The sequence below is a fragment of the Oncorhynchus nerka genome, linkage group LG19 (assembly GCF_034236695.1).
Source record: "Oncorhynchus nerka isolate Pitt River linkage group LG19, Oner_Uvic_2.0, whole genome shotgun sequence".
In the NCBI taxonomy this organism is placed as follows: domain Eukaryota; kingdom Metazoa; phylum Chordata; class Actinopteri; order Salmoniformes; family Salmonidae; genus Oncorhynchus; species Oncorhynchus nerka.
Genome location: NC_088414.1, coordinates 30,933,451 through 30,945,247, shown reverse-complemented (window position 1 = coordinate 30,945,247; position 11,797 = coordinate 30,933,451). Strand labels below are relative to the sequence as shown.

General features: G+C 42.7%; 1 protein-coding gene across 1 annotated transcript in view; it reads right to left on the bottom strand.

Annotated features, from left to right (window-relative positions):
* Window positions 1-1,794: 1,794 nt before the first annotated feature.
* The window catches only part of LOC115125410 (disks large homolog 4-like), a 76,629-nt gene continuing 66,626 nt past the window's right edge, over window positions 1,795-11,797 (bottom strand). The window contains exons 12-22 of the mRNA XM_065004865.1: window positions 11,503-11,605; window positions 11,266-11,380; window positions 7,790-7,966; window positions 7,319-7,361; window positions 7,194-7,224; window positions 5,798-5,845; window positions 5,595-5,696; window positions 5,301-5,473; window positions 4,470-4,582; window positions 4,284-4,375; window positions 1,795-3,956 (exon numbers count right to left, since the gene is read on the bottom strand). Of these exons, the coding sequence (XP_064860937.1) occupies window positions 3,850-3,956; window positions 4,284-4,375; window positions 4,470-4,582; window positions 5,301-5,473; window positions 5,595-5,696; window positions 5,798-5,845; window positions 7,194-7,224; window positions 7,319-7,361; window positions 7,790-7,966; window positions 11,266-11,380; window positions 11,503-11,605 (1,104 nt within the window). The 3' untranslated portion in view covers window positions 1,795-3,849. The remainder of the gene's footprint in view (window positions 3,957-4,283; window positions 4,376-4,469; window positions 4,583-5,300; window positions 5,474-5,594; window positions 5,697-5,797; window positions 5,846-7,193; window positions 7,225-7,318; window positions 7,362-7,789; window positions 7,967-11,265; window positions 11,381-11,502; window positions 11,606-11,797) is intronic.

Genomic DNA, 11,797 nt, shown 5'->3' with positions numbered 1-11,797 from the left:
CTCAGTTATAGTCCAGTTATATCTCAGTTGTATCTCAGTTACAGTTCAGTTACAGTTCAGTTATCTCAGTTATAGTCCAGTTATAGTCTCAGTTATATCTCAGTTATAGTCCAGTTATAGTCCAGTTATAGTCCAGTTATAGTCCAGTTATATCTCAGTTATAGTCTAGTTATATCTCAGTTATAGTCCAGTTATATCTCAGTTATAGTCCAGTTATATCTCAGTTATAGTCCAGTTATAGTTCAGTTATAGTCCAGTTATAGTCCAGTTATAGTCTAGTTATATCTCAGTTATAGTCCAGTTATATCTCAGTTATAGTCCAGTTATATCTCAGTTATAGTTCAGTTATATCTCAGTTATATCTCAGTTATATCTCAGTTATAGTCCGGTTATATCTCAGTTATAGTTCAGTTACAGTTATATCTCAGTTATAGTCCGGTTATATCTCAGTTACATCTCAGTTATATCTCTGTTATAGTCCAGTTATAGTTCAGTTATATCTCAGTTATAGTTCAGTTATAGTTCAGTTACATCTCTTTTATAGCTCAGTTATAGCTCAGTTATAGGTCAGTTATAGGTCAGTTACATCTCTGTTATAGTCCAGTTATAGCTCAGTTACATCTCAGTTATAGTTCAGTTATATCTCAGTTATAGTTCAGTTATAGTTCAGTTACATCTCTTTTATAGCTCAGTTATAGCTCAGTTATAGGTCAGTTACATCTCAGTTATAGTTCAGTTATATCCCTGTTATAGTTCAGTTACATCTCTGTTATAGTCCAGTTATAGCTCAGTTACATCTCAGTTATAGTTCAGTTATATCCCTGTTATAGTTCAGTTACATCTCTGTTATAGTCCAGTTATAGCTCAGTTACATCTCTGTTATAGTCCCGTTATAGCTCAGTTACATCTCTGCTATAGTCCAGTTATAGTTCAGTTACATCTCAGTTATAGTTCAGTTATAGTTCAGTTACATCTCAGTTATAGTCCAGTTATAGTTCAGTTATAGTCCAGTTATAGCTCAGTTATAGTTCAGTTATAGCTCAGTTACATCTCTGTTATAGTCCAGTTATAGTTCAGTTACATCTCAGTTATAGTTCAGTTATAGTTCAGTTACATCTCAGTTATAGTCCAGTTATAGTTCAGTTATAGTTCAGTTATAGTCCAGTTATAGCTCAGTTACATCTCTGTTATAGTCCAGTTATAGTTCAGTTATAGTCCAGTTATAGCTCAGTTACATCTCAGTTATAGTCCAGTTATAGTTCAGTTATAGTTCAGTTATAGTCCAGTTATAGCTCAGTTACATCTCTGTTATAGTCCAGTTATAGCTCAGTTACATCTCTGTTAAAGTCCAGTTATAGTTCAGTTATAGTCCAGTTATAGCTCAGTTACATCTCTGTTATAGTCCAGTTATAGTTCAGTTACATCTCAGTTATAGTTCAGTTATAGTTCAGTTATATCTCTGTTATAGTCCAGTTATAGCTCAGTTACATCTCTGTTATAGTCCAGTTATAGCTCAGTTACATCTCTGTTATAGTCCAGTTATAGTTCAGTTACATCTCAGTTATAGTTCAGTTATATCTCAGTTACATCTCAGTTACATCTCTGTTATAGTCCAGTTATAGTTCAGTTATAGTTCAGTTATAGTTCAGGTATAGCTCAGGTATAGCTCGGGTATAGCTCGAGGTATATCTCAGGTATATCTCAGGTATATCTCGGGTATATCTCGGGTATAGTCCAGGTATATCTCAGGTATATCTCAGGTACAGCTCAGGTATAGCTCAGGTACAGCTCAGGTACAGCTCAGGTACAGCTCAGGTACATCTCAGGTATATCTCAGGTATATCTCAGGTATATCTCAGGTATATCTCAGGTACATCTCAGGTATCTCAGGTACAGCTCAGGTACATCTCAGGTACTTCTCAGGTATTTCTCAGGTATTTCTCAGGTATTTCTCAGGTATTTCTCAGGTATTTCTCAGGTATATCTCAGGTATATCTCAGGTATATCTCAGGTATATCTCAGGTATATCTCAGGTACAGCTTAGGTATATCTCAGGTACATCTCAGGTATATCTCAGGTATATCTCAGGTATATCTCAGGTATATCTCAGGTATATCTCAGGTATTTCTCAGGTATTTCTCAGGTATTTCTCAGGTATTTCTCAGGTATTTCTCAGGTATTTCTCAGGTATTTCTCAGGTATAGTTCAGCTATTATGTGTTTCTTTGTGTGTTTGTTTGTCAGGACTGTGTTGTGTGGAGTGGGAAATCAAGCAAAGTCAATGACCAAAACAAATCACCAAACACAAGAGAAACATTACCCAAAGAAAGCAATGGAAAATTGTTGAAGAGATTTTACATTTTACAGTCTCCAACTCCTGTTAGAAATCGTCATTAAAAATATATATTTATATAGGCCATTTTGTCTGTTAAACGTGTTATATATAAGTAGCCTTCATGTGTGACGAACATAGAGCGAGAGAAAGAAAGAGGCAGAGAAAGAGTGGTCGGGAGGAAGAGACACACACACACACACACACACACACACACACACACACACACACACACACACACACACACACACACACACACACACACACACACCACTGCTCAGAGCGGCCAGTGAGAACACTGTGTGTGGGTTGTTGAGGGGTCTTTTTGGAAGAGTGATCAGAGAATTGGCTGCGGTGCTCTTCACACTAAAGAGCTGAACATAAGAATTCTGCTGTTGTGCATTAAGAGAACATTCAGCCTGGGATCTACTTGCCTGTTGCAAACAGGCAGAACAACCAGTGCTTTTGGAGAACAGCCAGGTGGATTAGAATGGTACTACTGTACGGCTGACTGTGTGTGCGGTACAGAAGAGACCCAGTGGTTATACTGTGAGGTCTTCCATTGTCAATGCACACAGTGAGTTTGCACACAAGAAAGACACCCCCCTCTTTCCTTGTCTGCACCGCTCTGCTCCTCTCTCTGTAGAGACATGCTAAAAACCTCCCACCATCAAAAAGGAGGGAAAAACAGAAAGACGGGTGGCCATTCTTCTTCTTCTTCTTTTTCTCTATAGGGTCTTCATAATATCCGTCATTTTCCTCAACTCCCATCTCCGAGTCCTCTGAGGACGCATGCACAAGTTCAACTTCTGAGTTTTCATTTGTGCTGCTTTTTAAAAATGTTCTTGCAATGCTTTTCGTGGGTGATTGAGCAAATGCCTGTCTTGGTTAGTGGGATGTTGTTCATAGAGCAAAGCCTCTTCACTAGAAAAGAGCCTCCTCTGGATTAGAGGGACCCAATAGGATCTGTGTCCTTCCATAGTCTATGCACTCTCCTTCTCTCTCTCTCTCTCTCTCCCTCCTTTTCATGTCCTGAAAGGAGAGGGGAGACAGGAGGAGGAGAGAAGGCTAAGGGATAAAAAAGGAAGGATCAGATGGATGCTGATGGTTTTGCCACCTTGTCGGCGGGGATGTCAAAGGCAGCCAATGAGACAGAGAGAAGGAGAGGGAGAGATTGTGGATCATTTACCCTGTGTTACTCCGGGGACGCCCCCTGACCCGCCCTGCCACACCCAACTAGGTCACCCCTGTCCAGTCTTTCTCAGTACTCACTACACATTGATAATATATTCATATTTATTCAATACCGTCCATGTCTATCTCTCTGTGTTTCTATTTATGTGTCTCTTTTAGTGTTATTCTGTGTCTCTCTCTCTCTCTGTGTGATTATGTTTCCCCTCCTGTCTCTATCTTCACGTGTTCCTCTGTCTGTCTTTCTCTCTCTGTCTCTCTGCCCTGGTTGGGCTGGAGGGCAGACTGAGGGTGGTTGGGGGGGTGGGGGTGGGTTATGGGGCAGCCTCACAGCCTCTCCCGGGTGGGGATCCAGATGTAAGGCCCCGACTGCTCCTCGATCACCGTCTTCACCTTGTGGTAAACCTCCTCGAAGCTGTCTCCTTCCACCACAGCTGGAGAGAGAGAGAGAGAGAGAGAGAGAGAGAGAGAGAGAGAGAGAGAGAGAGAGAGAGAGAGAGAGAGAGAGAGAGAGAGAGAGAGAGAGAGAGAGAGAGAGAGAGAGAGAGAGAGAGAGAGAGAGAGAGAGAGAGAGAGAGAGAGAGAGAGAGAGAGAGAGAGAGAGAATGTCAGATATGTATCTGTGTGTGGTGTCACGAATAACATTTTTTTGAGCAAACATCAAGATCAAGTCACACTCCACATGCAGAGTTAGAGGCTAATTAGGTCAACACATTCCTGCTTAAAGAGATGACAGCCCACAGTGTTCTAGACAGTGTTACCTGAGAAACACTCTAGAAAGTCCTGTTCCAGTTTGAGAGCACGGTCCAGGCCCTTTCTGGCCTGCTCTTCTGTCAGTCGAGTGTTGATCTCTCTGCACAAAAACAACACACACACACACAATTATATAGCTAGTGTGTGAGTCTGTGTGTCCGTGTGTGTGTGTGTGTGTAAGTGTGTGTACATACAGGACATTCTCCAGTGACTTGGGCCGGACAAAGATGGCGACAGGGTGAAGCTGAGCGGCCTGTAGTCTGCGGACAGCATTGGCCGACACGTCCAGTATACAGTGTTTTCCTTGCTACTCACAGCAAAGGAGGGGTAAGGGGAGGGAGAGATGGAGGAAGAGAGAGGAATGAGCGAGAGAGGGGAGGGGGAACAGAGGAAGCGAACAGAGGGAGGGAGAGAGAGAAGGGGGAGAGAACAGAGGGAGGGAGAGAGAGAAGGGGGAGAGAACAGAGGCAGGGAAAGAGAGAAGGGGGAGAGAACAGAGGGAGGGAGAGAGAGAAGGGGGAGAGAACAGAGGGAGGGAGAGAGAGAAGGGGGAGAGAACAGAGGGAGGGGGAGAGAGAACAGAGGGAGGGGGAGAGAGAAGGGGGAGAGAACAGAGGGAGGGAAAGAGAGAAGGGATTCAATCAGCCAGATCCCTTTTCACTTCGTAAGCCAATCAATACAGAACAACAGCTGTTGTTGTGAGCATAGTAAATAATGTAGATTGGCCTAATGTTTTTATTTTTATTTTTACCTTTACTTAACTAGGCAAGTCAGTTAAGAACAAATTCTTATTTTCAATGACGGCCTAGGAACAGTGGGTTATCTGCCTGTTCAGGGGCAGAACGACAGATTTGTACCTTGTCAGCTCGGGGGTTTGAACTTGCAACCTTCCGGTTACTAGTCCAACGCTCTAACCACTAGGCTACCCTGTATCATCCCTCTCATGTAAATATAATATAAATATCACAATGATAATGCATCTCCAAAGCTTGATTGACAAGGTCTCTGATCTGTGCTGTCTGTACCTGCTCTGCCACCTGGCGAACACTCTGGACGCTGGTGCCGTACAGGTGGCTGTTGTACTGGCCCGCCTCGATGAAACGGTGGCTCTGGATGTCCTTCTCCATTTGTTCCCGCGACGACACAAAGTGGTAGTCCCGCCCGTCCACCTCGTACTCACGCTTGGGCCGTGTAGTGTCTGTGGGGGAAGGGCCAAGTGGTCATTCAGGCTGTCAATCAATCACCCTGTCAATAGATCAATGTAAACCACTGGAGTACTAAGCAGGCAAATGGTTACTCTGTGAAGGGTCAATACTTACGAGGGACACAAGATCCAAACTTGTCAGGGAACTCCGACAGCAGGTCATCATTTACCCTGTCCTTTATAGGACCCAATATGATGATGGGCCTCGCATAATGGACTATGTAGAGAGAGAGGAGAGAGGTAAGGGGATACATAAGACATGGAATGAGCAGAAACAAGTATAGTGTGAAAGGATAGTACTTCAAAGTGTATTCTCACCCTCCACTTGTGTGACTGTTTCATAGCTGTGTTGAGAATCATCCCTTCCTGGAAGCAGAACACAACAATACCAGTCAGTCAGAGCCAGTCAGTCAGCAGTCAGTCAGTCAGACAGTCAGCTAGTCAGTCAGTCAGACAGTCAGCTAGTCAGTCAGTCAGACAGTCAGTCATTCAGTCAGCCAGTCTGCTAGTCAGCCAGCCAGTCTGCTAGTCAGCCAGCCAGTCTGCTAGTCAGCCAGCCAGTCTGCTAGTCAGCCAGCCAGTCTGCTAGTCAGCCATCAGCCATCTGCCAGTAGTTAGTCAGTCAGCAGTTAGTCAGTCAGCAGTCAGTTAACTAGTCATTCAGTAAGTCTGCAAGACAGTCAGTCTGCTAGTCAGTCAGTCATTCAGTCAGCAGTCAGTCAGATAACTAGTCATTCCGTCGTCTGCTAGACAGTCAGTCTGCTAGTCAGATAGTCAATCATTCAGTCAGCAGTCAGCCAACAGTCAGCTAGTCAGTCAGCAGTCAGTAAGCTAGTCAGTCAGTCAGACAGTCAGTTAACTAGTCATTCAGTAAGTCTGCAAGACAGTCACTCTGCTAGTCAGTCAGTCAGTCAGTCAGTCAGACAGTCAGTTAACTAGTCATTCAGTAAGTCTGCAAGACAGTCAGTCTGCTAGTCAGTCAGTCAGTCATTCAGTCAGCAGTCAGTCAACAGTCAGCTAGTCAGTCAGTCAGTCAGTCAGCAGTCAGTCAGCTAGTTAGTCAGTCATTCAGTCAGCCAGATAGTCAACAGTCAGCTAGTCAGTCAGTCTGCAGTCAGTCAGCTAGTCAGTAAGTCAGCAGTCAGTCAGCTAGTCAGACAGTCAGTCAGTCAGTAAGTCAGTCAGTCAGACAGTCAGCTAGTCAGTCAGTCAGTCAGTCAGCCAGCAGTCAGTCAGCTAGTCAGACAGTCAGTCAGTCAGCCAGTCAGCTAGTCAGACAGTCAGTCAGTCAGACAGTCAGACAGTCAGCTAGTCAGTCAGTCAGCAGTCAGTCAGCTAGTCAGACAGTCAGTCAGTCAGACAGTCAGCTAGTCAGTCAGTCAGCCAGCAGTCAGTCAGCTAGTCAGACAGTCAGTCAGTCAGCCAGTCAGCTAGTCAGACAGTCAGTCAGTCAGACAGTCAGCAGTCAGTCAGCTAGTCAGACAGTCAGTCAGTCAGACAGTCAGCTAGTCAGTCAGTCAGCAGTCAGTCAGCTAGTCAGACAGTCAGCAGTCAGTCAGCTAGTCAGACAGTCAGTCAGTCAGCAGTCAGTCAGCTAGTCAGTCAGTCAGCAGTCAGCTAGTCAGTCAGCCAGCAGTCAGTCAGCTGCTGCTACCCCCATGTCATTCTTCCTTTACTGAGGGTTGAGCCACTCCCCTCCTGTACGCCTGCTTACCTTGAGACCCGAGGCTGTCTCGACTGTGATCCTACACAACACAGAGAAAACAGATGTTTAGACAGAGACAGAAGAAGACATTGATGTAAGATCATTCATAGATGCTCACTAACTAATGTGCTTACCCTTTCTTTTGTGCCCATGCGAGACCACTCTTTCCTTTCTGCCCTGAAGGGGTTAGGAATGAAAGAAGGCAGTAAAAGGCAGAGGGAGAGAAAGAGAGTGAGACAGAAAGAGCAGGAGACAGAAAGAGCAGGAGACAGAAAGAGCAGGAGACAGAAAGAGCAGGAGACAGAAAGAGCAGGAGACAGAAAGAGCAGGAGACAGAAAGAGCAGGAGACAGAAAGAGCAGGAGACAGAAAGAGCAGGAGACAGAAAGAAAGGAGTGTATGAACAGCTGAAAGTCAAACATCTGCTACATAACCATAGAAAACAGCATCAATCATGCTGTCTATGCACTTCACCATACAGAAGCAAAACAACTAATAGTATATTAAAAGGAAAAAGCTGATCGAAATACAGTCACACACAAACTTCAACACACACACACACACAGGCAGGCACACAAACACACACACTGCTGTGAGGTGTCTGACCTGCGTTTGCTGGGAATAAAGCCGACCTCCTCAGCTTCTGTCGGAGGACTGACCCGTCTGGCCTGCCACCACTCCTCATCACCACAGTCCAGGACATGGAGCACGTCACCAAACCTGAAGCCCACCGCCTGGCTCAGGAAACCACAGTCTGCTGTCTTATCATAGTCAAACAGGGCCCTGGAACAGATGGAGGAGAGGTAGAAGACAGTTATAGAAGCAGTACAGCTTTTCTTCGGAGTCTAGTGGGTTGTCATGCTCTGGTAGTAGCAGTGCTGTGGTTGTATATAGTACATAGTGTTGTACTAGCCTGGCAGTAGTGTGACAGGTTAAAGGAAATATTCATAGCCTGTTATACATTAAAAAGTATTAGTAAGTTCATAGTATGTGGGGATCTTAAAACATCTAAGGTTAAAAAGATGCATTCAGTATTAGTTGATAGAGATTGATAACATTCATATAATTGTGTTAAAGTTAAAATCTGTCAAAGGGTACGAATTGTGAGAGTAATGTGTAAACGTTATATTGATTACTTTATTTTGTAGTGCCTAAAAGTGTTAATCTGTGATCTACGAAATGTTCTTAATCTATGAGCCGGAGATCGATTGCTCTGGTCTCCACCCATATTCCTGGGGAAAATCGCGGTCTTTTCTCATTGAACTATACGTTGAATTGAGAATATAACACCGTATCACTGTCGTGATTATTTCTCCCCTGTTTTCAGGTACTTTATTGATGATAAAAATAGTCATTTAAATGTTATAACTTGCTAACATGTCAAGAGTGTTTAAAGTGTGTTTTAGTAACGTCTTGAGGAAGTTAGAGTTAAGTTTGAAGAGAGTAATATTAGCCCTGCTCGGTTGAAGTGAAGAATAGCATCGTACTGAGAGTAGCTGCCATTTTATGTCGATTGTGAATGAACATGTGCGTTGTTAATAAGATATTTTGTGGTGTTATTTGTATAATGGGTTTTCTGTTGTTTTGTAATGTGTTACTTTTGTGAAATGATTGAACTATACGTTGAATTGAGAATACAACACCGTTCCCCTGTTTTCAGGGGCGTAACAGTAGCAGTTTTGCGGTTGTGTGGCTGTGTATAGTATACAGTGCAGTATTAATGAGTACCTGATGTAGAAGCCACTCTTGGGGTTGTATATAGTATTAAGTGCAGTATTAATGAGTACCTGATGTAGAAGCCTCTCTTGGGGTTGTATATAGTATGTAGTGCACTATTAACCCAGTATCTGATGTAGAAGCCTCTCTTGGGGTTGTATATAGTATATAGTGCAGTATTAATGAGTACCTGATGTAGAAGCCTCTCTTGGGGTTGTGTATAGTATATAGTGCAGCATTAATGAGTACCTGATGTAGGGGTTGATCTTGGGGTTGCATATAGTATATAGTGCAGTATTAATGAGTACCTGATGTAGAAGCCACTCTTGGGGTTGTATATAGTATTAAGTGCAGTATTAATGAGTACCTGATGTAGAAGCCTCTCTTGGGGTTGTATATAGTGTATAGTGCAGTATTAATGAGTACCTGATGTAGAAACCTCTCTTGGGGTTATATATAGTATGTAGTGCAGTATTAATGAGTACCTGATGTTGAAGCCTCTCTTTGGGTTGTATATAGTATAGAGTGCAGTATTAATGAGTACCTGATGTAGAAGCCTCTCTTGGGGTTGTATATAGTGTATAGTGCAGTATTAATGAGTACCTGATGTAGAAGCCTCTCTTGGGGTTGTATGTAGTGCAGTATTAATGAGTACCTGATGTTGAAGCCTATCTTTGGGTTGTATATAGTATAGAGTGCAGTATTAATGAGTACCTGATGTAGAAGCCTCTCTTGGGGTTGTATATAGTGTATAGTGCACTATTAACGAGTACCTGATGTAGAAGCCTCTCTTGGGGTTGTATATAGTGTTTAGTGCAGTATTAATGAGTACCTGATGTAGGGGTTGATCTTGGGGTTGCATATAGTATATAGTGCAGTATTAATGAGTACCTGATGTAGAAGCCTCTCTTGGGGTTGTATATAGTATATAGTGCAGTATTAATGAGTACCTGATGTAGAAGCCTCTCTTGGGGTTGTATATAGTATATAGTGCAGTATTAATGAGTACCTGATGTAGAAGCCTCTCTTGGGGTTGTATATAGTATATAGTGCAGTATTAATGAGTACCTGATGTAGAAGCCTCTCTTGGGGTTGTATATAGTATATAGTGCAGTATTAATGAGTACCTGATGTAGAAGCCTCTCTTGGGGTTGTATATAGTATATAGTGCAGTATTAATGAGTACCTGATGTAGAATCCTCTCTTGGGGTTGTATATAGTATATAGTGCAGTATTAATGAGTACCTGATGTAGAAGCCTCTCTTGGGGTTGTATATAGTATATAGTGCAGTATTAATGAGTACCTGATGTAGAAGCCTCTCTTGGGGTTGTATATAGTATATAGTGCAGTATTAATGAGTACCTGATGTAGAAGCCTCTCTTGGGGTTGTATATAGTATATAGTGCAGTATTAATGAGTACCTGATGTAGAAGCCTCTCTTGGGGTTGTATATAGTGTATAGTGCAGTATTAATGAGTACCTGATGTAGAAGCCTCTCTTGGGGTTGTATATAGTGTATAGTGCAGTATTAATGAGTACCTGATGTAGAAGCCTCTCTTGGGGTTGTATATAGTGTATAGTGCAGTATTAATGAGTACCTGATGTAGAAGCCTCTCTTGGGGTTGTATATAGTGTATAGTGCAGTATTAATGAGTACCTGATGTAGAAGCCTCTCTTGGGGTTGTATATAGTGTATAGTGCAGTATTAATGAGTACCTGATGTAGAAGCCTCTCTTGGGGTTGTATATAGTATATAGTGCAGTATTAATGAGTACCTGATGTAGAAGCCTCTCTTGGGGTTGTATATAGTATATAGTGCAGTATTAATGAGTACCTGATGTAGAAGCCTCTCTTGGGGTTGTATATAGTATATAGTGCAGTATTAATGAGTACCTGATGTAGAAGCCTCTCTTGGGGTTGTATATAGTATATAGTGCAGTATTAATGAGTACCTGATGTAGAAGCCTCTCTTGGGGTTGTATATAGTATATAGTGCAGTATTAATGAGTACCTGATGTAGAAGCCTCTCTTGGGGTTGTATATAGTATATAGTGCAGTATTAATGAGTACCTGATGTAGAAGCCTCTCTTGGGGTTGTATATAGTATATAGTGCAGTATTAATGAGTACCTGATGTAGAAGCCTCTCTTGGGGTTGTATATAGTATATAGTGCAGTATTAATGAGTACCTGATGTAGAAGCCTCTCTTGGGGTTGTATATAGTATATAGTGCAGTATTAATGAGTACCTGATGTAGAAGCCTCTCTTGGGGTTGTATATAGTATATAGTGCAGTATTAATGAGTACCTGATGTAGAAGCCTCTCTTGGGGTTGTATATAGTATATAGTGCAGTATTAATGAGTACCTGATGTAGAAGCCTCTCTTGGGGTTGCTCCTCAGTGTTGTCTGACCAGATCCCATGCTGCTGTTCATCAGCTGTTCCCTCAGGTCGTGGATCTTTGCTTCGAAACGGCTGTATTCTGAACCCACACACATTAGCATATGTAGGGTGAACACACACACATTAGTTCATGTACGGTTCCTTGGCGTATGGGTGTGCAGTGTGGTGTTCAATGCTAGGTTACTGTAGTGCTGGCCTCACCCTCTGGTCTGTATTGGGCAATGATGGTGACAGTCTGGCCAGCGTTCTTCAGGGCTGCAGCAGCCTGCTCATGGGTGGCGATACGCAAGTCCACTCCATTTACCTGATACACACACAAACACACACACAAAAGAAGTATGTGTATGAAGCTGTGTGTGTGTATGAAGCTGTGTGTGTGTATGTGTATGTGTGTATGTGTATGTGTATGTGTGTGTGTGTGTGTGTGTGTGTGAGAGAGAGAGAGAAAATGATAGCGTGTGTATATCATTCTGTGCATGTGTGGGTGTGTGACTAT